General features: G+C 32.2%; 2 protein-coding genes and 1 long non-coding RNA gene across 4 annotated transcripts; 2 read left to right on the forward strand and 1 right to left on the reverse strand.

Moving 5' to 3' along the window:
- Window positions 1-2,979: 2,979 nt before the first annotated feature.
- LOC145724589 (uncharacterized) lies at window positions 2,980-8,702 on the forward strand. Its single transcript, XM_081972941.1, has 6 exons — window positions 2,980-3,089; window positions 5,711-5,774; window positions 6,185-6,397; window positions 7,519-7,641; window positions 7,695-7,929; window positions 7,984-8,702. The coding sequence occupies exons 1-6, from the start codon at window positions 3,075-3,077 to the stop codon at window positions 8,456-8,458; spliced, it is 1,125 nt and encodes a 374-aa protein (XP_081829067.1). The 5' UTR covers window positions 2,980-3,074; the 3' UTR covers window positions 8,459-8,702.
- A 359-nt stretch (window positions 8,703-9,061) lies between these two features.
- ChT (choline transporter) lies at window positions 9,062-20,064 on the reverse strand. Of its 2 annotated transcripts, XM_081972940.1 has the most exons (7): window positions 19,811-20,064; window positions 14,637-14,830; window positions 14,300-14,529; window positions 13,581-14,043; window positions 11,388-11,709; window positions 10,761-11,329; window positions 9,062-10,703 (listed from the first exon to the last, which is right to left on the reverse strand). In XM_081972940.1, exons 2-7 carry the CDS (start codon window positions 14,800-14,802, stop codon window positions 10,690-10,692), a joined length of 1,764 nt encoding a protein of 587 aa, XP_081829066.1. In that variant the 5' UTR covers window positions 14,803-14,830; window positions 19,811-20,064; the 3' UTR covers window positions 9,062-10,689. The 2 variants fall into 2 exon arrangements, with proteins under 2 accessions (XP_081829066.1, XP_081829065.1); XM_081972939.1 differs by having other exon boundaries at window positions 9,062-11,329.
- LOC145724939 (uncharacterized) lies at window positions 17,904-18,798 on the forward strand. Its single transcript, XR_014177132.1, has 3 exons — window positions 17,904-18,064; window positions 18,155-18,365; window positions 18,461-18,798. It is a non-coding gene; the product is annotated as an uncharacterized LOC145724939 (long non-coding RNA).
- Window positions 20,065-22,055: the final 1,991 nt, after the last annotated feature.

Below are 22,055 nucleotides of genomic sequence, written 5' to 3' on the forward strand. Positions count from 1 at the left end.
CTTTTACTTCTAGTTATTCTGGTTAAATATTCACGACTGAGGAAGCTCCAATTCGTGTTACTTTGTCTATCACTTGTTGAATTATTGGTTCGGTTTCTCATACTGCAAAGAGCATAAGTACGACAACAGATTTTGTTAGTCAAACAACCAAAAAAATTAATTTGTTAAGTAATTATTCTTACTTACCTTTTGTAAGATACTGCAATCTTTCTAAAAGTCGAATAGTGCAAATTGTAGATATTTAATGTCTAAACCATATATTTGAAGTATTTTTCAACTTAAAAATGAATCAGTAATATTACATTAGTGTCTTATCCTTGAAACAAGTAAAAAATTACGAAAAATTGTTCGTGATTGGTCTCATTGAAGCAACACTTAATAGAATTAATTGCATTAACCTAGGTTTCCATGAACCTCGCTACATTATAACGATTTATACATCACCTATGTCCATATACGTATGATTTAATAAATTAATTTTTGATCCGCAATGTATTATTAAGAGTACTGTCCAACAAAGTACCATTCACTATTAGTAGCTATTATATTTTATGAGGTTTTGACCGGAACCCATATTAACAATATCGTGATGACGTACTTCACTGCTAAAATTGGTGATGATTTATTATGGATAGCAAGACCAAAGGATGATTGCCCAATAGCATTCTTAAAAGTACCTACTAATTGCAACAGGGTTAAACGGTTTGAAAAATGCCCGATTTACCTAATACTTTACATTGTTTATTTGTACTTAGTAATCGGATACTCGCCATATTAGCATAACCAATCAAGTATCTTGACCTACAAAATAGTAGCAATATGTATTATTTAAGTGTTGAAAAGTCCCATTGTGGAAACTCTTCACACTCGAAAAATTATGAAATATTTGTATTTGCTCTTAAACAACGTTTTAACATGATAAGAATTAATTATTGTTTGAATCCTATTTCAGTCAAAATGATAATTAATAATTTTCCAAGGGTTATAAGTTTTCAATATTTTTTTGCTTTTTATTTCACGTTGTTTTTGATACACTTGAGCATTTGTAAATTATAAATTTTACTTTAATCAGTGTATGTGATATATTGTTATCTTTAAAATTTAACCATTTTTATCTTAGGAACCTGCGGTTTTCAAAATTCAAAATTTTATTCAAAGTCCAAAATTTTGTTATAAAACCTTGTGAAAAGTTTTTGATAGAGTTGGCAGTTTAGTTCAACATTAATTTAATGATTAATTAATTTTCTTAGTGGAGACCCGAAAAACCTTTTGAAACCGCTATGATAAGGCTTATTTAATGTCGCAGAAACGTACAAGTGAAGAGAATAGCAAAGATTATTGCTGTACTTATCTCTTCGAGCAAAAATCTCCAAATTTTGTACTTTTTTTTTTCTTTCTTACCTCACAATGAACCATAAAGAATGTGAAATTCGGAAAAACTGGAAATACTCCACGTGAAATAGTAGCAAATGTTGATAGTTGGGTATATACAGGCTGTTGAAAGTTAACATTTTAATTCGTTTTTTTGCCATTATTTGTAAAATACCTCGTGTGGAACGTTGTTTTCTTTGACAAATAAGATGCATATAGCAATTTTCGTGTTTAAGAGTTTTAAAATTTTGAAAAATATTAATTTTCCACACCCTGTATATCCATTCGGATTAGACATGTTTGCGTCAATCCAAGTAGAGTTTCCTGTTTCCAGATTTCCCATTCTTTATGAATCATCCTGTATAAAATGCATAACTGGAGTCTTAAGGTCACACGAAAGCTTTTTAGAAGTATTTTAACTTGATCTAATCGAAAGTATAACATTTTTCAGTTATCTGTGTTATATTGATTGTTCTTTGGCAAGTTCATACCGTAAAAGTGAACTACGTCTTTATGCTGATGATACTGCATTTAGGTGATTTAAGTAATCCTTTTGATAAAATAAGACTACATATAAGGGATGACCAATTGATATAAACAAATTGTGAAAATAATACTATGAACTACTAAGTATTTAAATATTTTGATTACCCACCATTCTAAAAACCTAGAAAAGCTTTTAGTGGGAATAATCTTCAGAAATAAACAAAAACAAATATGACTATGTAATTTTTTGTTTTAACTTTTAATTTTATGGTTACTTTTTTGGTTATTATAAAGAAGGACGATTTGGAAAATCTGCAATTAAAGGCAATCCAATTGGTTTTTGACGTCAACTATTTTATGAAGGGTTGAATTAGCCTGATTACAGTCCCCACTTAAGTTCAATAATACTACAGGGTGTTACACCGATAAATGTGTCATAAAATAAACTATGATCCAATGTCGTTTCGTTACGAACATACAGAGTGAAAAAGTTTGACTAAAAAAATTGCAATATTTAATTTTTCATATTTCAGTTTTGACCGGACGTCAAAAATATCTTCATAAACTTGAATATCCTGTATAACTAACGCGACGATATAAGAAAATTATTATATAACATTGTCGAAAAAGAGAAAAACCACAAATAATTAGTTTTATTTTTTTTTTTTATTAATACTCAAACTAATTTATCTTTTTCTTTCTCTAAAACTAAATGATAGTTAACTGATTGAACCAAAATTATCAGTAAATTCAGTCTCCAGAAAACACTCTAACTAAGAAAATCATATTCTTCAAATCATGTGTAATTTGTCCAGTTTCTTATTAATTTGTTCAGATTCATTTACCTAACTAGAATCTTCATCACTTATAAGTTATTCAGTTTCAGATGTTTATTTTACCAATTTATGATAATTGTATCAATCATAAAATATTCAAACTAATCAACTATTAAACTAAATAAAGACGTTAAAACAGAAATACGGATTTCCTCACCCGTTTAGGATCCTTTGATCTGTTAACCCACGTTACCAAGACCTTCAAAATTACCCCATCCTGATCATCGTCGAAGATTCGTCTCCGTCACTTTCACTTTCCGAGCTTCTCCAAAATATATAAATGAAGCACTGAAGATGCTATTCAACATAAACTTTTAGCGGATCTACAGTAGGTCTGCATTTTTACCTAATATCTTTATTAGCGAGTGTGCATTTTCAGTCATGCGTTCTTTCGTGGTAAGTGATAGTTTATTTGTGTTTGATATTGCGTTTTTTTTTTAAGAAAAAGGACTAATCAAGTGAATTTAATTGTGATTTTCATGTTTATCAAATTTAAATTGAAAATTAAAAATAGTACAACAAAAATTAATAATGGTTTACAACACACAGAATTTCAAAATATTTTAAATCTTAAAACTTGAGTGAATTTTTCGGGTAAGTGATTAAGGGATAGTTTTGAATTTTTTGCTGCTTTTAATTTACAACTGCTACGATAAGTTTGTTTTTTTTTTTTGATTTAATATTCTCAGTTTTTCTCAAAAACTATACAAGCTAGGATTAAGGGTTATTTATAGTATTATAAATGACATAATGCACGATTTATTTATTAAAAATTATTCAATCCTATAAAATATTCAATTGCCTGATCGTATATCAAAATTGTATGTTAAAAACGACAAATTTTTCAAACAACTTTTCTATTAATCATTAATGGTGACTCCACTACATTCTTGATAATATCCGCATTGCTTTCGTCGGTTTTCAATAAAACTCAGTCAAAATATCTATTATTCCTTAAAGTTTTAAGAAAACTCCCATTTCATCTTAAGGTTACACATAATAACATAAATGGGTTGCTCAAATACGATCTGTTTAAATTTTTATTTAAAATTTTTTGATGACGATTTTGTGTCTTTTGGAATGTCATCTGGAATATTGTCATACTTTAAACACGTTTGTACTGAATATAAAAACTGGGATATTATATACATAAAAATCGCTTCAAACCATTATAGTATTATAAATAATCACCAGCAAATTTCATAATTTTAAAAAAATTAAGATAAAGAAACAATAAAATCAAAAATTACATGTTTTTTGGATATATTCAGTTTAACATCTCAGTTAAAAAAATTTTGGACATGTTATTTTACTACTTTTGTGAATAACATTTTGTGAAATTGTTCCCAACCTAAAGTCATATTGTTTCATAATATCTGCAATTCTCCACGTTAATACGTCTATTCTACAGTCAAAGCCAAGGCAATTTTGTTCGTAAGCACACAATTGAAAAAGAAAGTGCAATTAAATTTATTGTCTTTTAATTCGTTTATGTTTCTTTTTTGTCAAACGATGTTTTAATGATGGTAAGTGTCGTTACATCACTATTTGGCGACATTACTGCATTAAAAAACCTTTACTTAACCAATTTCAAACGTTTTGGTAAAGGTAAATAAATCATATAAATGCAATTAATTAAACAAACCGCCTGCAATGAAATAAAAGTCTTAAAAAATTTCTATTGTCCATCTTTTCTAGTATTATCCTCAATTTATTTTAAACATCTTGTACGACAACTACTTGTCTTAAGCAATGAATGAAAGTAAAATTACTATACTTAGGGATTCCTAGTGCCACGATCTGTAATTTACTCTCACTTTTCATTTTCATGATGCACGAGTTATGCCTTCTAACTACTCGAACAGAGGTCAATGGTGACTCTCTATGTAGGTCTTTGTTTTGATGGTAAAAAGCACCAATTTCATGGTTCCAAAGAAAATCTGAAATAATTGATAACAGCTTACTTAGTGTTAAATAAGAACAGTAGAATTCTTGGTAAATTATTTATTATTTTTCCATAAATGGTTTGGTCAGTATCAAGATGTGCACTTTACCTTGTAGGGTGTTACGTGAAGAAAATTTAGTACCATCAGTAAACAGATACGTTTGTACAGTTGACATTCCATTAATTGCCCATATTGGCTCCCACAAGCTTTCTTTTAATTACCTTTGGCAATTTTCCTTTTTATATAAATCAAACCACATTTTCTAACAAACTACTGGAAAACCCCAAATCTGAAAAATCTTTTTTATTTTTTTCTGTGATGAAATTATTGCCCACTCATTGACAAACACAATTTACCAACTGAAAATTACGACCTCCTAAAAGTGTGAAATTAGTCTTAATGTAAACGCAACAAGGCGTAACAGATATATGTGAAGATTTTATGCAAATATAGTTTACACAAAATCTTTCGTAAAACTAAAGCAATTTTATTGTTCTAGGTTATTCACAGCCGTGCATAATTGTTGCATTATTAACCATTAGTATCATTTTAATGATCTTGTAGATTACTCTTATTCATTCACACGTAAAATGGTCGATAATTATACTAGACAATTTTTTCATTACTAGTTTATTGAACTATGATGTATTTGGAATGTAATCATGCATGCATTTCACCTTCTATACTTACTAACATCTTGTACTTCCAAGTTTACATGCACTTAAGACAATTGTGCAATAACTACTTAAAGAGACACAAACCCATATTTGTTTAAATTGCCGAGACCTCCACAACTAAAAGTAGGTTCAGATAAATTGTATAATTGCATTTACAATAAAATTGGATTTACAGTAGAAAAACATATAATAGATAGTAAAATACAAGGAGACATTCTGGTGTAAATTTACTATTAAAAGATTCAGACATCAATATTTATGAAGCTACACTTGGATAGATGGGTTTTCCTAGTGACAAATATATTTTTTTTCATTCAATTGTGACGATATGCAATTGCAAAGAAATCTCAGACTTAATATGAATTACAAATTAATGATTTGTATTTTTTTTTAGGTAACCATCGCATTATGCGCTCTGCTATCTACAACTCAAGGAACTCGCCTTCAAAAGCGTGACGGTAAGTGTGTATTATACTTAAAAACCAACAATTTCCTGAAAATATAGTTATTTCTTTACGCAATTGACGAAAACGTGGTTACGCAGTTTCAATTGTAGGATGTTGCTTACTAAGTGTAACGATTAAGCTTTCACGTTTTCTCGCAATTTCCAAAATTGTGCTTGTTGTAGATAAAGTAATTTTATTCAAATTGGGATGTCCTGGGTAATGTAACTGTTTAAATTATCTACGGTATAACAAAAAGAATTGCTTCGGTTTTATTACTTTTTAATTAAAACACATAAAATATTTTTACAGGCACCTTATAACGTGCATCGAATATCAACGAGTTCGTTAGCCTTCAATGTTCTTATTTACAGTAACATAACTATAAAATTATTGTAACTCAACTTTTTTCTTTGTTGTAACAGCTCCTTTGAATGGTGGATATTCATCAGGCAGACCTGGAGGAAGTTACCTTCCTCCTTCCAATGGTGGAGGATTTGGAAACGGTGGATCTCCTTCATCTAGTTATGGAGCACCTCCATCTTCCTCTTATGGAGCACCAGCTGCCGCTCCTTCATCTAGCTATGGTGCCCCATCTTCAGGTGGAAATGGCGGTGGATTTGGAAATGGAATTGGAGGTAAAATTGATTTTTCTAATGAAGCTGTAGTGTATATTATGTATATTTAACCTATCGCATAAAATTTTAATTACAAAATGTTGCTGCAAACTCGATCGATTCGAAAATTCAAATTAACAAGTCCATTTAGTTTTCCAATTAACTGCATGTTGGTTTATACTGAATCGTGGTAGTCGAAAGTGAAAGAAAATTCCCATTTACCTAATGAAATTAGTTTAGCTTCGAATAAATAGTTTTGGTTGACTATTTATTCGAAGCAGGTTTCTTGCAATTTCTGGGAGGTTTACAGAAGTATTTAGAAGCCTTTGACACTTTGTAAATATTTTTGTAAAGTTATAGAGACTTGTAGAGGTTTCTGACAATTTCTGTGAGGTTGGCAGAAGTATTTAGAAGCATCTGACACTTTGTAAATATTTTTGTAAGATTAAACAGACTTGTAGAGGTTTCTGGCAAAGTCTGTAAGGTTTTTAGTAGTATTTAGAAGCCTTTGACACTTTGGAATCATTTTTGTAAAGTTATAGAGACTTGGAAAGGTTTCTGGCAATTTCTGGGAGGTTTACAGAAGTATTTAGAAGCCTTTGACACTTTGGAAACATTTTTGTAAAGTTAAAGAGACGTAGAGGTTTCTGACAAAGTCTGTAAGGTTTTTAGTAGTATTTAGAAGCCTTTGACACTTTGGAATCATTTTTGTAAAGTTAAAGAGACTTGTAAAGGCTTCTGGCAATTTTTGGTAAGTTTTCAGTAGTATTTAGAACCCTTTGATTCTTTTATATAAACTGTTGTAAGGTTAGGTTAGGTAAAATTGTCGTAAGGTTTTAAGGATACTTTTAGAGGCTTCTGGCAATGTCTGGGAGGTTTTTAGTAGTATTTAAAAGCATCTGACACTTTGGACAAAATTTTGCCAGAATAAAGGGACTTATTGAGAATTTTGACAATTCCTCTGGAGGGTTTAAGTATTATTTAGAAGCTTGTGACACTTTTTATTTTTTTTTGGTTGAAGTCATTAAAGGGAATTGGATGTACTGCACAAATTGTGTTAATTAATGTGGAATAATTTTTACCTTAGACGATTTTTACCTAAACTCATATTAGATCTTCTTATAAACAAAAATTATTTTTAGGTGGTGCCCCATCTGGTAGCTACGGAGCGCCTCAAGCCCCCAGTTCCAGTTACGGCGCACCTGCTCCTGCTGCACCATCATCCAGCTATGGAGCTCCATCTTCTGGAGGCTTTGGTGGTTCAAGTAATTAACCAATGCATTAAATACAAACAGCACATTAGAAAACACATTTGCAGATGGTTTTGGATCCGGTAACGGCGGTTACAGCGCTCCTTCATCCAGCTACGGCGCTCCTCAAGCTCCATCATCCAGCTATGGAGCTCCGTCTTCCGGATTTGGTGGGAATGGAAATGGCAAAGCAAGAGCTAACGGTAACGAAAATGGACGTGGAAATGGCAACGGCAATGGAAATGGTTTGAGTCAGTATCTGCCTCCTTCCACTAGCTACGGTACCCCAGTAGGTCCATCTAGGTAAGTTTTCAATTTGACTTGTTGAATATTTTAGTAATAAGGTAACTTGTACAGGCCATCCAACGGATACAGTGCTCCTTCCAGACCTTCCAGCTCATACGGCGCACCCTCCAGACCTTCTTCATCTTACGGAGCTCCACAAAGACCATCCAGCTCATATGGTGCCCCATCCTCTGGAAACGGTTTAGGAGGAGGTGCACCATCTTCAAGCTATGGTGCTCCACAAGCCCCTTCTTCCAGTTACGGTGCTCCTTCTTCTGGATCTAGTTTTGGATCTAGTTCTTTCGGTGGTTCTGCACCAAGTTCCAGCTACGGTGCCCCAGCTGCTCCTTCCTCAAGCTATGGTGCCCCATCCAATGGAAACGGAAATGGAGGATCTAATGGATACAGTGCAGGTGGAAATGGAGGTGGATACAGCTCTGGAGGAAACGGTGGAGGATATAGCTCAGGAGGAAATGGCAATGGGTACAGCAACGGTGGAAACGGAGGTGGTCAAAGCTACGACAGCAACGGAGGTTACGTCTACTAAACTGCTGAGAAAAGTTTGAAATATGTCATAATCAACTTTGTACATAAAACGTAGAATATTTATTCCATAGATCTTGGTGATTTTTGCCAAGACAGTGACAATTCAGTTACCATTTACTTTACTCAAATATAAGACCACGAATACTACTAGCCAGTACTTAAGCTTAGTTTCAGCAGTATTTTAATAGAAAATCGAATGTATATTCTATTCATTTTGTACGATCAATAAAGAAATTAAAAATTAATATGTGGTATACTTTTTTATTCCGATTGTTCATTTCGTTGAATGGTAATTAAAAATATGTTGTTCAGTGTGTTAGTCAATCAAATAAGGCTAATAGTTATAAGGACATTCCAAATCATTTCCCTTCTATACAGTCAGCTACAACGTCGCTTAGGAGGAAATAATATCACTAAGATTGTAGTGAATGAGAAACGACAGAAGCGTCTTCCTCTGTGATGACCATATTATAGTAGAATGAAGATTTTGGAAGAAGAGAGCAGAGTCCATGACAGAAATCATGTATAAACACATTATAAAAACATAATCTGACTAAAGTGACAATAGTGAAATTAGTAAGTATGAAAATAAAAACAACCAATCTGCAACAACACAGATTTAAGAATTTATTTTATTTTTCTCATCTTACAACAATGATAGATCTAATTCTGCTAAATATTTTTACATGAATAGATATGTATTTTATTTTTATACAGCGAATCTAAACTTTTTTTATATAGGGTAGATAACAGTCTATGTCTTTTGTTAAATATACGAGAGTTCCACCTAACAGTTTCAGTAATAAATAATTACACATTTATTGTTATTTATAGGTTTGTGCAGTGAAAATGCCTTACTAGATGCATAACATAATCCAAAATGCTGTTTTTCAAAATTTTCTTTGTTGATCAAAAAAGTCAGTAATTAAAATTAGTGCAAAATATAATAAGGCAATTACTCTGCACCATACAAACATCAAGAATAAACATTTTTGCCTAGAAATGCATTAACAATAGGATGTACAATAATGATATGTATTTGGATATGTAAGTAGTTTTGTGCCTCAACGACTTTTTTTAAAGATGTACAATTACATTAACAGGCTTGTTATTAAATCACTCTAATATACAGAAAACGCCTAAATTACTATTAAGTATAAATAGCGTGGAGATCGCCTTGCCATAAAACTATCAGTTCTAACAAATTATAAAATTACAAACCGTATAACAACACAACGATCAGCTAGTCTTAAATCAACAACAAATTCTATTTATTTGTTAATTATTAGTAAAATTGTTTGCTATTTGATATGTTAATTAAAAATAATTGTTTCAAAAAAAAACAATAAAACTATTATTGTTATGAGTAAACTTATATTGCGTTAATACTTACCATTATGACATTGCAATAGCAATAAGTATGATATGTATTTCAGTAGTAAAGTCACACAATTTTTATAAATAGTGTTTATTGATATGTGTTGTTTTATAGGCTTAACTAGTACTAGAAAAATAGTATTGTTAAAAAGACCTAAAACCCAAAGTAAGATTTTCTAGTAAAGTTTTATAGCATTGCATTTTTTTATGTTTAGATAACGTATACGTAATAAAACTAATGGACATACTTTTGCTTATGTAGTGCTAAGTAAGATATTTTCAACGTGTAGAAATGGTTTTTTCGAAATGTTCCAACCAAATGTGTTTAACAAATTAGAATCAAAAAACAAATTGACCGTTTAGACTTCACGTTATTTTTGCTTACTGTCAGCTAACTACCAACCAATTACAATCTTTACCATCATATGCATGTTCAAAATTCACCAGTTTTATAGTTTTAGTTTATAGTTTTTATGAAACAACTGAAACGCAATTTTAAAACCCTAGAATGGCTGCAACAAAATATAAATAATATTCGATGTGTTGTTCGTTGAGACGTGACAAACATTAATATGAATAAAATGGATTACTAAAAATGTCTCAAATTGACGGCTCTTAGAGCAGCGGGAGTTTGTAGGATTTCACTTTGCTCTAATTACATTGAACGTATTCAGTCTACTACACCAGGGCTCATAAACCCTTTTAGTAATAAACTATTTAATTAAACTGAAAATGTTAAGGATACTAGTAGCGCTTTTATAGAAATCGACTCCTTTTTACTAAGGTATATTTCCTAGAAATGGTAGTTATTACTGTGCATATTCAGGAGTCGAAGTTCAATAGACATCTAGGTTCTCACTGTAGTAATACTAAATACAAGTATAGCACTTACAACTTAGTTTGGTAGTTGTCTAGAGGATTAATACCTGGTGTGTTTCTACCTCCACCACCTGCTGAAGAAACTGAACTTCTCAATCGATCCACTTCCGAAGCAGGAATATCATCATCCGCTTCCAGAGCAGGATTAATTCTCCCATTTCTCTCGTCTTTACCCACTAAAGTTGCTGCTCCATATACTTTACCCATAGCACCGGAAGTCATGACGGCCATTTGTTCGCCTTCTTCAGCTGGCTCACCAACTCTCTGGATATCTTCAGGTATATTGACGACGCAGTGAAACAAATCGTAGCCTGGGGCTAGTCTTCCAGTTTCAAAGACATATTTAGTACCCCAAGAAACCAGAACTAAGGTTATTAACGACATCAGCATGGCGAATGTTCTGAAAGGGAATTTTTGAACATCGTTCACTTCATCATATCCAGGATAATGAATTAACGCCGGTAGGTACATTAATGGTTCCCCACCAGATACTCTAACCAAAAATGCTATAATATACGCCGCCAGGCTACCGTAAGTGTTGCAATGCTCTTTAAAATGCACTACCATCAACAATTGAGGGAATAATATCACATAGACTAAGTCGGAGCACATGGACCTACAATTAACATATTTTACCACTTTAAAACATCAATGAATACCATAAAACTACGCACCACAGCCCATAAATAGAAGGAATCGTAAGAGCCATTATCGTAGCCAAAATGCCGACGATAATAATAGATCCTCTCATAACCCAAATAATTTCCATCTCGGAAGCTTTCTGTCTAAATATCAATTTATACACGTTCCTAGCGAACATAGAACTTGCTGATAAGACACTAGAGTCAGCTGATGACATCACAGCTGCTGATACTGCACCCAGACCCAAGAATGATACAAAGTCTGGAGTTAGATATTGCAAGACCATCGGAAGAATCATTCCAGTTTCTTCCGTTGTTAAGGGATAAGGTCCTTTGTAGTCAGTTTCATTCCAAGCTGTAATAAATTATGAATGTTGAAGGCCAACAGACTTTGATTATGCATAATTAATTAGGATTCAGAGTTGTGTATTATAATTAGAAATTTTGTTTGTCAACCATATTTAAGGAAAAACAAATTAATTTTACATCACATATTTTCTAGTCTTCTACCGAAGGAATTTTAATACTACTTTATGAGACATTTTTATTCGCCCTTGTTAAGTGCTCAATTCTAAATATAAATTCATTCTTCTCTCATTTTTTGCTCTGATTATTTTCTTACGTTACGTAGTACGTTTTTAAAGAAATATAACAATCCTGAATTTCGTGCGGAAAGTGACACTTTCTTGCACGAGACTGCAGTTATGTGGCGGAAAAGACGCTTTCCGCATGTGTTAGATACCAAAATTTTCCTACGAGTATCAATTTTCATTAAATGAACTCAAATATATAACCAAATTACTGAAATGATAGTCTTTGTTTTAAAAGATGTTTAAAAGTATATCCTTAATTATTGGAACATCAAAAGTACAGTTATCGTTTTTTGATTGAAATGTAAATTGTTTAAGAACAGAATTAGAGCGGAAAGGTAACTTTACCGCATCTGGTAAAGAAAATTACTCTTTCCCGCACTCAAATTAGTGTGGTTAAGTGCACTTTACTTTTACTTTTACCACACCCGAGCAGAAAAAATATTGTATGTATAAAAAATTTATATTACCACATTTTTGGATATTCCCAACAATAATAAGTATGTTTGATGTGTCATAATCTATATCTATTTTCAGTAGCTTTTTTTTTAAGGTTCAAATAGCATTTTTACAGTCACGTGACCATACTTAAGGTAAAAATGCTGCTCTGAAGGTCTCGTAATCATTTTTACGAGTCCAAGTCCCGTGACTGTTTTTACGATTTTGAGACCAGAAAAGATCACGTGATTGTTTTCAAATATCAAATTCAATTACACGTGACTATTTTCTAGCGTCGAATCACGTGACCACATTTAAGGTCAAAATGTTTTTCTGAATGTCACGCGACCATTTCTACAATGGAAAGGCACTTCTGAAGAGTAAGTGACTGTTTCAATACCGAAATAGCTTTCTTAAAGCCACGTTACCATTTTTACGATTACAAGAGGGTCTAAAAAAGGTTACATGATTGCTTGTCACATGACCATATTTAAGATAGAAATGTCGTTTGTTAAGTCACGTGACAATTTTTTCAATTAATTGCTGAAGGTCATGTGACTATTTTCAAACATCCAATAAAATCTTGATATCTGCCTAAGGTTAAAATAGCTACCTTGCAGTCACGTGACCATATTTAAGGTTGTGTTGATCTGAAGGTCACGTGATTGCTTTTAGTTATCAAATTTACCTAAAGAGATTACGTGACTTTATTTTGATGTATATTTTTTAATTAAAAAAATTATTAAGTTGGGCGTGGTCCTAAAATAAATTTTTGACAGCAAAATTACACTTTAATTGCAGAAAATTTACTGAAAATAATCTATATTGAGTAAATTTCAGTAAAAAAAGCACAATATAAGATATGAATTGGATAATGAGACAAATAATGTGCTTATTCATTAAACACCATTGTTTTCTATTAAAATTACTGAATATGCTAAAATGTATGTTAAAACATATGATTTTATTTTATCACATCACCCTAAAAACGCAGTTAATAAGTTTTTACTTCAATTCGGTAGTTTTAAGTGTAATCTTGCTAATCTTGTCAATCAATTTGGAGAAAAAGCCGCTGAAAAAAGAGAAAACATTTTGTTGTCCCATTCTTTTTGACTAGCAGTTTATTAGAATGTTTTTAAAATTTTATCTTCATAAAAAAAAACAGAATGATTTAAATTTGTCATTAAAAACCACTTACCAGTTGCCTTAGCTATAGCACCAATCAATACAGGAGGGATCGCCATTATTCCGCATCCAAAAGCAGCAACGTAGCTGAGTAGCTGAGCTCTGTCCGCGGATTTACTGGAGAGCACTCGCTGGAAATACACTTGCCACGGTATTCCTCCAAAAATTAGCAAAAGACCGTAGTCGATATAAGAAAGCAAATCTCCAGTTTCAACTTTTCCGATCCAGTCGTGTTCGGTTGTGGTTAAGGGTTGAACGTGTTCGTTAGTCCACGCAAATGGGATGCACATCCATAATCCTATGAAGATGCAGAAAAGCTGGATCACGTCGGTGTAAGCCACTGCGTATAAACCACCAAACAATGTGTAGAGTACTGCGATGCAGGAGCTGAAGATGACGCTAGTACGATGGTCCATATCTATGATAACGGCCAGAGTGGCACCAAGAGCTGCTAGAATTCCAGCTGCCCAAAATACCTACAGCAAACCGAAAGTAGTACTGTGTATTGCTGATTTTCTGTATGCTTGCATTTCAAAAATAAATTGTAAATTAGGTAATAACTGTCTTAAGTGTTAATTCAAACTGGCATAATGGAGGAAGAAAGCTATTATCTAGACTTTAGAAATTCTTCTCATTTGATCCACATTTTTTATGAAATTACAATTGTCTTTTCTAATGTTTTAAGAACCTCTACATTTTCAATCTAAATACCAACTGATTTTGCATATTTACCTCACCACATAACGCAGGCAAAAACAGCAAACCACCCATACGTTCTCCAAACGAATCTTGCAGTGGATCTAACATAGTGATATAACCCTGTTGCCTCATTTTGTTGGCAAAGAAAATACCCCCAAATACCAAACTTAAGGCATAACCAAAAGGGGCTTGACACCATACCAACCCTGATGTGTACACTGCTTCTGCTGTTCCATTGATATAACCTCCACCGACCCATGTAGCTGAAAAAATCATTAGTGGTTTTGCTAAAACTAGGCAAATATATAAAAAAAATAATAGTACATAATAGAATTACTCCGTTTTTAGATTAGCATTTAGAGTGGATTACCTGTCATTGTAAATATGCCAACGAACAAACCGATATTTCGGCCTGCAAGCATAACTTCTTCTTCCGAATCATTTCCTGCTTCTTTTTTCCTACCAGCCCATACTCCAACAGCCAATATCAGTATGTAAAATAGGATAATTGATATTACTCCAGCTATGTTAATCATTTTGGCTTCAGTAATAGTCTAATGTAATCTGAAATTGGAATACTAATTACGTAACAACTAACAAGAGAGAAAAGGGAAAAAGCAACAAATTAAAAAAACTAAGAAAAACGATAAGGCTATCAGTTTAAAACAAGAATCAAAAAACTAAAAAAAAATAATAAGAAAAGGCGCTAAAATTAGACATCACAATTTGCACAAAAAATTGTATTCTACCAGAATAACAGAAAAGGAATTGAAAAGTGGGGGATGAAAAATGACAAGAATGATAAGGAAAGAAATGGAGAAAAAAAGTAAACGATACAGTTTTTACGCCAAAATTAGAGAATTTAATTTTTGCGCTATAAATGTTTTTCTTCCAGAAAAAAAAGAAGAAAAGTTGAAAGGTGAGATGAAAAGAAGAAAAAATCCTCCCAAACTGGAGAATATAGCTTTCTCGTCAAAAGTTGTATTCTACATCGCGCGAAAATTAGACAATTTTTTTTTTCTACTCGCGTGTGCAAAGTATCTATTTTTTGCATGATGAAGAGTTCTGTGACATTGTTCAGATTGAAAGATGATGATTTGACGTAAGAATAACTGTCTGGTTCCGCTGCTATTAACGGTCATAGAAGCTCGAGAACAAGTTTAAAATCCGTCCAAAACAGTTTAGAAGCTTCCAATTCCAAACCAGTTCAGAGACTCTCAAAAAATTTCAAAATAGTCTAAATGCTTCCATGCTTCAGCTCCTGAAGCAGCATAAGCCTCCAAATGCTTTTGGAACAGTGTAAAATCTTAAAAATGCGTTTTAACTAGTCTAGAAGCTTTCAAAAGATTTGAAAACAACTTCCTTAAGAATCCAGTGCAGTTCAAAAAATTCCAACAATTTCGGTCTAAGATTATTATTTAAAAGATATATATTTTAACAGAGCAAAAGATTATAGATAACAGTCTAAGATTTCCAAATGCTTCTAAAACAGTGCAGAAACTTCAATATGCTTTTTAAACCTTCCTAATGCTGTTGAAGTAGTGTAAAAAAATTCAAAAGCTTAAAAAACACTATAGCAACTATAAAAGCTTTCAAAATAGAGTCTGAAAGTTTCCAAATGCTCCTGAAACAGCATAGAAATTTTCAAATACCTTTAGAACAGTCTATAAGCTTAAAAATGCTCTTCAACTAATCTAGAAGCTTTTAAAAAATTTTAAAACAGTTTAAAAGCTTTCCTATGCTTCTAAAGCACTTTAAGAACTTTCAACAATTTCTGGAACCATCTTAGATTTTCAAATGCTTTTAAAGCCGTGCAGAACCTTCAATATGCTCTTTAAACTATCCTAAAACACTGTAAATGCTCCTGCAGTCTTCTAACAAGATTTCAGAAGCTTCCAAAACACTATACAGAAATTTCTAAAGCTTTCAAAATAGGTCTAAAAGCTTTCAAATGCTTCCGAAAGCCTTTGGAACCATTTAAAGTGTCCTTATGATTTTAGAGCAGTTTAAAAGTTTCAACAATTTTCTGAACCGTCTAAGATTTCCAATTGCTCTCAAAGTAGTGCAGAACCTTCAAAATGCTCCTGAAGCAGCTTAAAAAAGTTTTTAGAACAGTCTAAAAGCTTGTTATTGCAAACTGTTGTATGCACAATAAAGTTAGTTAAAGCTTAAGTATAAATGCGCTTTATTATCAGACTTGAAGAATAATAATTAGTAATGTTAATTATAATTAATATTATTGATCAATTTTAAAGCCACCACACACTGTGAGTCGTTATACAAGTACCAGACTTTGTAAACTTGTTAGAAAATATACTATTTTGCGCTAAAATTAATTTTTTACCAGATTAAAAGGAGAAAATCGAAAAGTGAGAGAAAGAGATGAAGAAGGCGCCAAAATTAAAAGATATAAATATATTTGCCCCTAAATATTTTTTTCCTATATCACCTAACTGTAAAAAAGGCTTATTAACCTGATTCAATTCTGCTGTAACTACCTTTTTGGATAATTACCTACTTCTTCTATGAATTGATTTTGGAATTTTTCTTGTTTCAGTCGTCCACTGATCATAAGGCTATTTAAAAAATTATCGATATTTGTATAACCTTTAGTCAAACTTTACGGACGATTGTATAATTCTTCTTCTTACACTGATAAAAACTAAGGGTCATTTATAAAAATCAATGTTCTAATCCAAGAAACGTAGGCACTGTTCCATATTAATTCAATATCAAGGGTTATTGCTGGGCATAATACTTTGCGTGATTAGAGACAGGTAATCGATCACTGCCAAGACTATGGAAATATGAAAGATATTTCGACAATTTTAACATTTATGTTACTTTTTGCTATTTATAACTTAATGGAATAAAAGTCAACAAACCATAAATTTGCTTGTTACTGCAGGTTCTTGAAAATGTTACTCAAAGAAAAACAAAGTCAATTCACAAACTTTCCATTTCCAGACGTTTTAAAGTCTGACTGACTGATCTCATAAAGAGTAACAGATTTTGATGTTTAAACATTTAATGCCAAAATTCCCTGATCTAGCGTCCACAGTGTGTGCAATATAAGTTGTTTTTTATGTTAGTCTCAAATTTGAAACTAGCAAAAGTTATATAGATTCCATAATTTATATTAAAAAGTATAGTAGTACACAAATTTTGGTATTAAAATAGTAGATTATACACTATGTATAAAAAACTGCCTCTTTCAGATACTAAAGTTTCTGTGATTTTCCAAGAAAGACTAAAGTAAATTGAACAGTGACTGCAACATAGCCATAACGTGGTTTGTTAAAAAATTATTATAACCTAAAATTAAACATTTTATAAGGATTACAAAAGTTTGAACAGTACTTGTAGTATGTACTGTGTTTTATTATTCAACAACCACTTATTCAGGTCATTTATTTAGGAGGTTTGTATCGATTTTGGTTGGCTAGTCTGTTAATCGAAATCCAATTATTTTCAGAACAAAACCCTAGGTTAGGCACTCGAACTCATATAATCCAACTTTTGCTGTTATTTTAAATTCAAATATTTAGTCCATATACAAAGATAAAAATTGGTGTTGAATATTGTGCCTTTTAGCACTGTACCCAGTAAAACTACCAGTTTTTGTTGGCATATATTTCAGGTATTTATCGCAAATTTGCTAGATTATAAATAAGACCGACCGTTAGTTTCTGTGCTATTTGACTTCGTATTGCAGCCTTGACAGTTTAAAATTCCATGTTCTAAAGTGTAGCCACTAGAACTTATACATTGTATTAATTTTTGTTTTAATCCAGCCAGGTAAGTTAATCTGCATTAAATACTACACGTCCTGAAGTAGTTTCGCACAAATCTCAATTAATAAAAATTCTTATTTTTCTGGTAAAAAAGCAAAAAGATGCCTGGAGCTTGTGGAAGCGGAGGTTGTGGATCAACCAGAACTGCCAAGAAACCAGCTGCTAAAAAACCATCAGCTGCTAAAAAAACTACATCAGCAGCAAAAAAACCAGCTGCTGCTGCTAAAAAACCAAAGACTGCGGCTAAGAAACCTGCGACTACAGCCAAAAAACCAACAACAACCAAAACTAGCCAAACTAGAAAGGTACAGTAGTCCTTGTAACTAATTATTATCTGTCTTTGTTTCATGCAGTCTACATACATTTTCTGATTATTTATAAAGTAATATTATTTATTTAGGTTTCGAATGTCTGCACTAAGCGTGGTGGGGGTTGCTACAGCAGCTATTCCAGTGAATCCAGTGATAGTGACTGCTGTTATGGCTGCAGACGTTGACGACAGAAAAAAAACTCTTCAATTTGGTGTAAAGTATTGTAATTTTCTAAAGATAGAACTGCTGGTCATTCTATTTTTTATGGTCAATTTATTAACTATGTACACCATTCACATTGTCTTCAACGTTATTGTATTTTGTATGTTTAATTTTTTTTATCGTTTGCCAGTTTGTTTGTGTGTTAATAACTATGATTTTATTTTCCTATTTTATGATTGATGAACAATAAACTATTCACTTTTTATATTTTGTGTGTTTTAGTTTTTTTTTTCATTCATTTTACTGTAGAAAATTCTAAACCAAAAACTTATTCATTTAGTTTTTTCTGTCTTATGCCTCTTTCACAACATATAGTTTCACTTAATTTTTTTAAAAGTTATGTATAAGTTATGATTAATTTCAGGAAAAGTAGTATTTAATTGTGAACTAATAGGTATGTTTCACTAAAGTTGTTTTATTCATTTAGGTTGATATTTATATGTGTTATTACGTTTAAGTACGTTCATTGTGAAAGAGACATTTCAATGATAAGTGTTTTAAAATTTTAAATATGTAACTTTTCAATGGCTTTTTCCACCAACAAGAACGGCTTATTTGTCATATCAAAAATTTAGCTAAAACAGTTTAAATTTTTTTAAAGAAACTGTGATTATTATAAATGATTAAAATAAAGTTGTAAATTATCAGAGAAGTTTAATCAATTATTTAAAAGGACGTTTAACATAATTAGCACATGTATTTTAAATATTCATTCATACACTTTCATTAACTACGTCACGCAGTATTTCTTTTAAAGTAAACCTCAAAGGGTTTTAAATTATTCAACAAGTGCATATGGTGTAATCATTGATTACATTGTTGACTTTTTGTTAAATTAGAACGCAAATATTTGACGTTTGATTTAAAACAGAAGTTTGCGCAGGTTCAATACAGAGAAATAGTCAAATATAAACTGTATAGGGAAATTTGTAAAAGGGTTAATATTGTAAATGATTATTTAATTGTAACTTTAATATGAAGTGTTAACAATACTCAAGTGGTCAAATTTAAACTCATCTAGGGTACAGATTTTGGCCTAAGTCATCATCAGACTTTAGGTTAAAAAATGGAAATGATTTTAAAACCTTTCCAGCTTGATTAGCATACTAATCCGGTGTATCACTCTAGCTGTCACTTTCATAAAATATTCATGAGAAAAACAAAAATGTGATGAAAAATTGCAATTATACCAAAAAACTACGTTACATCGATCTTACCGAAAACGAACACGAACTGCGGATATCGGAAATTCGATTTCTTAAAAACGTCTTATGTGAAGTACCACAGAGGTTGTTCTGAAGGACAGCAGTCACCCCACCTGAGGGAGGTTTTCTGTGAGGGACTATTCCTTGTTCTAAATCTTAAGGACAACATCTGCCTCAGAGCGTGACATCCACATCGAACATACACGATGATGTTGTGCAGTTTTTTTTAAGTCCAGAGAAATGTTATAGAGCTCCGCGACGATCGTTCAAGAACTAACCTTCCAGGACTCTGGATATCGATCCAGGTGTGGTGACGTCACGGGCTGCACGTGGCTTATTGGTTAGGCGGGGAATTGGTGGGCGGAGTCTGGATTCACCCACGTCTTTGCAAGGTCGTCCTGGAGGACGAGGTGGGGTGATTTGGAATATTTTTTTTTGTGCGTGAATGTATAAATTAATTGTAGTGTTAATTAAAAGATGTTCGAATATATTCCAGTTTCTTATGGAGTTTCTGGAATATTACGTGTGAAATTTTTGGAGTAATTCCAAAGGGATTTACAACACAACAACTCTTATCGACTTTTGTGATGTTTGAACCTTCTCCCGGATGTTAACGATTTGAAATACAACCACTAACAAAACAAAACTAAATGTACCTCTTTTTTCAACTATTTTAGTCGCCGGTTAAGTTAAAATAAATGCAGAAAAATCATTTTTAATTAATTTCCTGCAGGCGGTATAACTTGCAGAAATATATTTATGTTGAATAACGACAATCACTTTTTCTCTTTAATGAAATAAAAAGCACAAGCAATTTGGTGATTATTGCCCTCAAAATTTAAATTTTTTGCAGATTCAAAAATTGGACAAACTATTATTAGTCAAGTAAAATGTTTTACTGAAAATGGTATTCAATAATAATAAAAAACAGTTTATTTTAACAGTTTAGTTATTTTTTCTTCTATTATTGTACACTATTAATGACAACCAAAAGATAGCTCAGATCGTAAGCTTTTCAAAAATATGCTCATTTAAGTTAATCGGTTGCACCGTTTGGCCGCTAGAGGGCGTCAAAGTCAAGCTTCACAAATCCAAAGCTTTTCAACGGTGTAAAAAAGGTCATTGGTGTGATAGTTTGACAATTTTGACCATTATTGCTTTTTACACAGTTTTCGAGATATTTCCCTGAAACTAAAAACTTTTTTGGTTTTTCACTTTTTTGGGACACCCTTTACTCAGCCGCTAATCTGAGACACCTTATACCTTTTGTATAACACTGACATCCATTTTGCCCCAGCTGTCACGGTTTTGGGGATGACCTGGAAATTATGTCAATTTTGACGGTTTTCAATGCGTGGCACCCTTCAAAAATTACATTTTTACAAATGACACTTTACGTCAAAACCTGAAGGAATTTAGACAGTTAAAGTTTATTATAAAAATTCAAAATTTTTTCAATTTTTTTTTCTATTTTTAATTTTTCAGAAACCAGAAAAGAAAAGTTGCATTCCCTCAAGGTACGTTTGTGGTACAAATTTCGAACTTCTAACTTGAAGCGTTTCTGAGATAGAAAAACTACAAAAAAGCAAGGTTAATTTTGACGCCCTCTAGCGGCCGAACCGGTAAACTTAGTCGTGTTCGCTCAACGTCACGTGGGAGCACCGTTCATTAGCTTTCTTTTGTTATATAGCTCATATATACAGGATGGATCAAATAAGCGAGTTATTCGCGATTTTCTGGATAAGTGCACGAAAATTTTGCTCAAATTAAGAATTTCTGCTCGATTTGTGGGGCGGCCAATCTGACTGCTAGAGCAAAAACAGTGGAGGATCGATACAGACGATTTACATTAAGTAGGCCTATAATTTGACGTAGATTCCAAAAATCAAATAAAAAATGACCCATTTAAGAAATTATAATTTTGGTTTCTTGCTCAAAATTGGGGCACACTGTATACTAATGGATTATCTAGGGAAAAAACAAACTTTGCGACAATAAACCAAACATTTTTAATGGAACACCCTGTATGTTTTCTGATGAGTTGTTAGATTTTTTTAACTTTACAGTGTTGCCAGCTGAGCATCTAACTTGTCATAATCACACGTGACGTGATTTTACAATTTTACCTTTCCCAGCTATTTATATGTAATTTACAGATTTTTCAAGGTTAAACATGACATTGTTCTGGTCACGTGACTGTTGTTGATAAGCTTCAAGTTAACTTTGCAGTATTGCCAGCTCCGCATTTAAATTGTTC

Source organism: Ips typographus, linkage group LG2 (assembly GCF_016097725.1).
Source record: "Ips typographus isolate SLU linkage group LG2, UJ_Ityp_2.0, whole genome shotgun sequence".
NCBI lineage: Eukaryota > Metazoa > Arthropoda > Insecta > Coleoptera > Curculionidae > Ips > Ips typographus.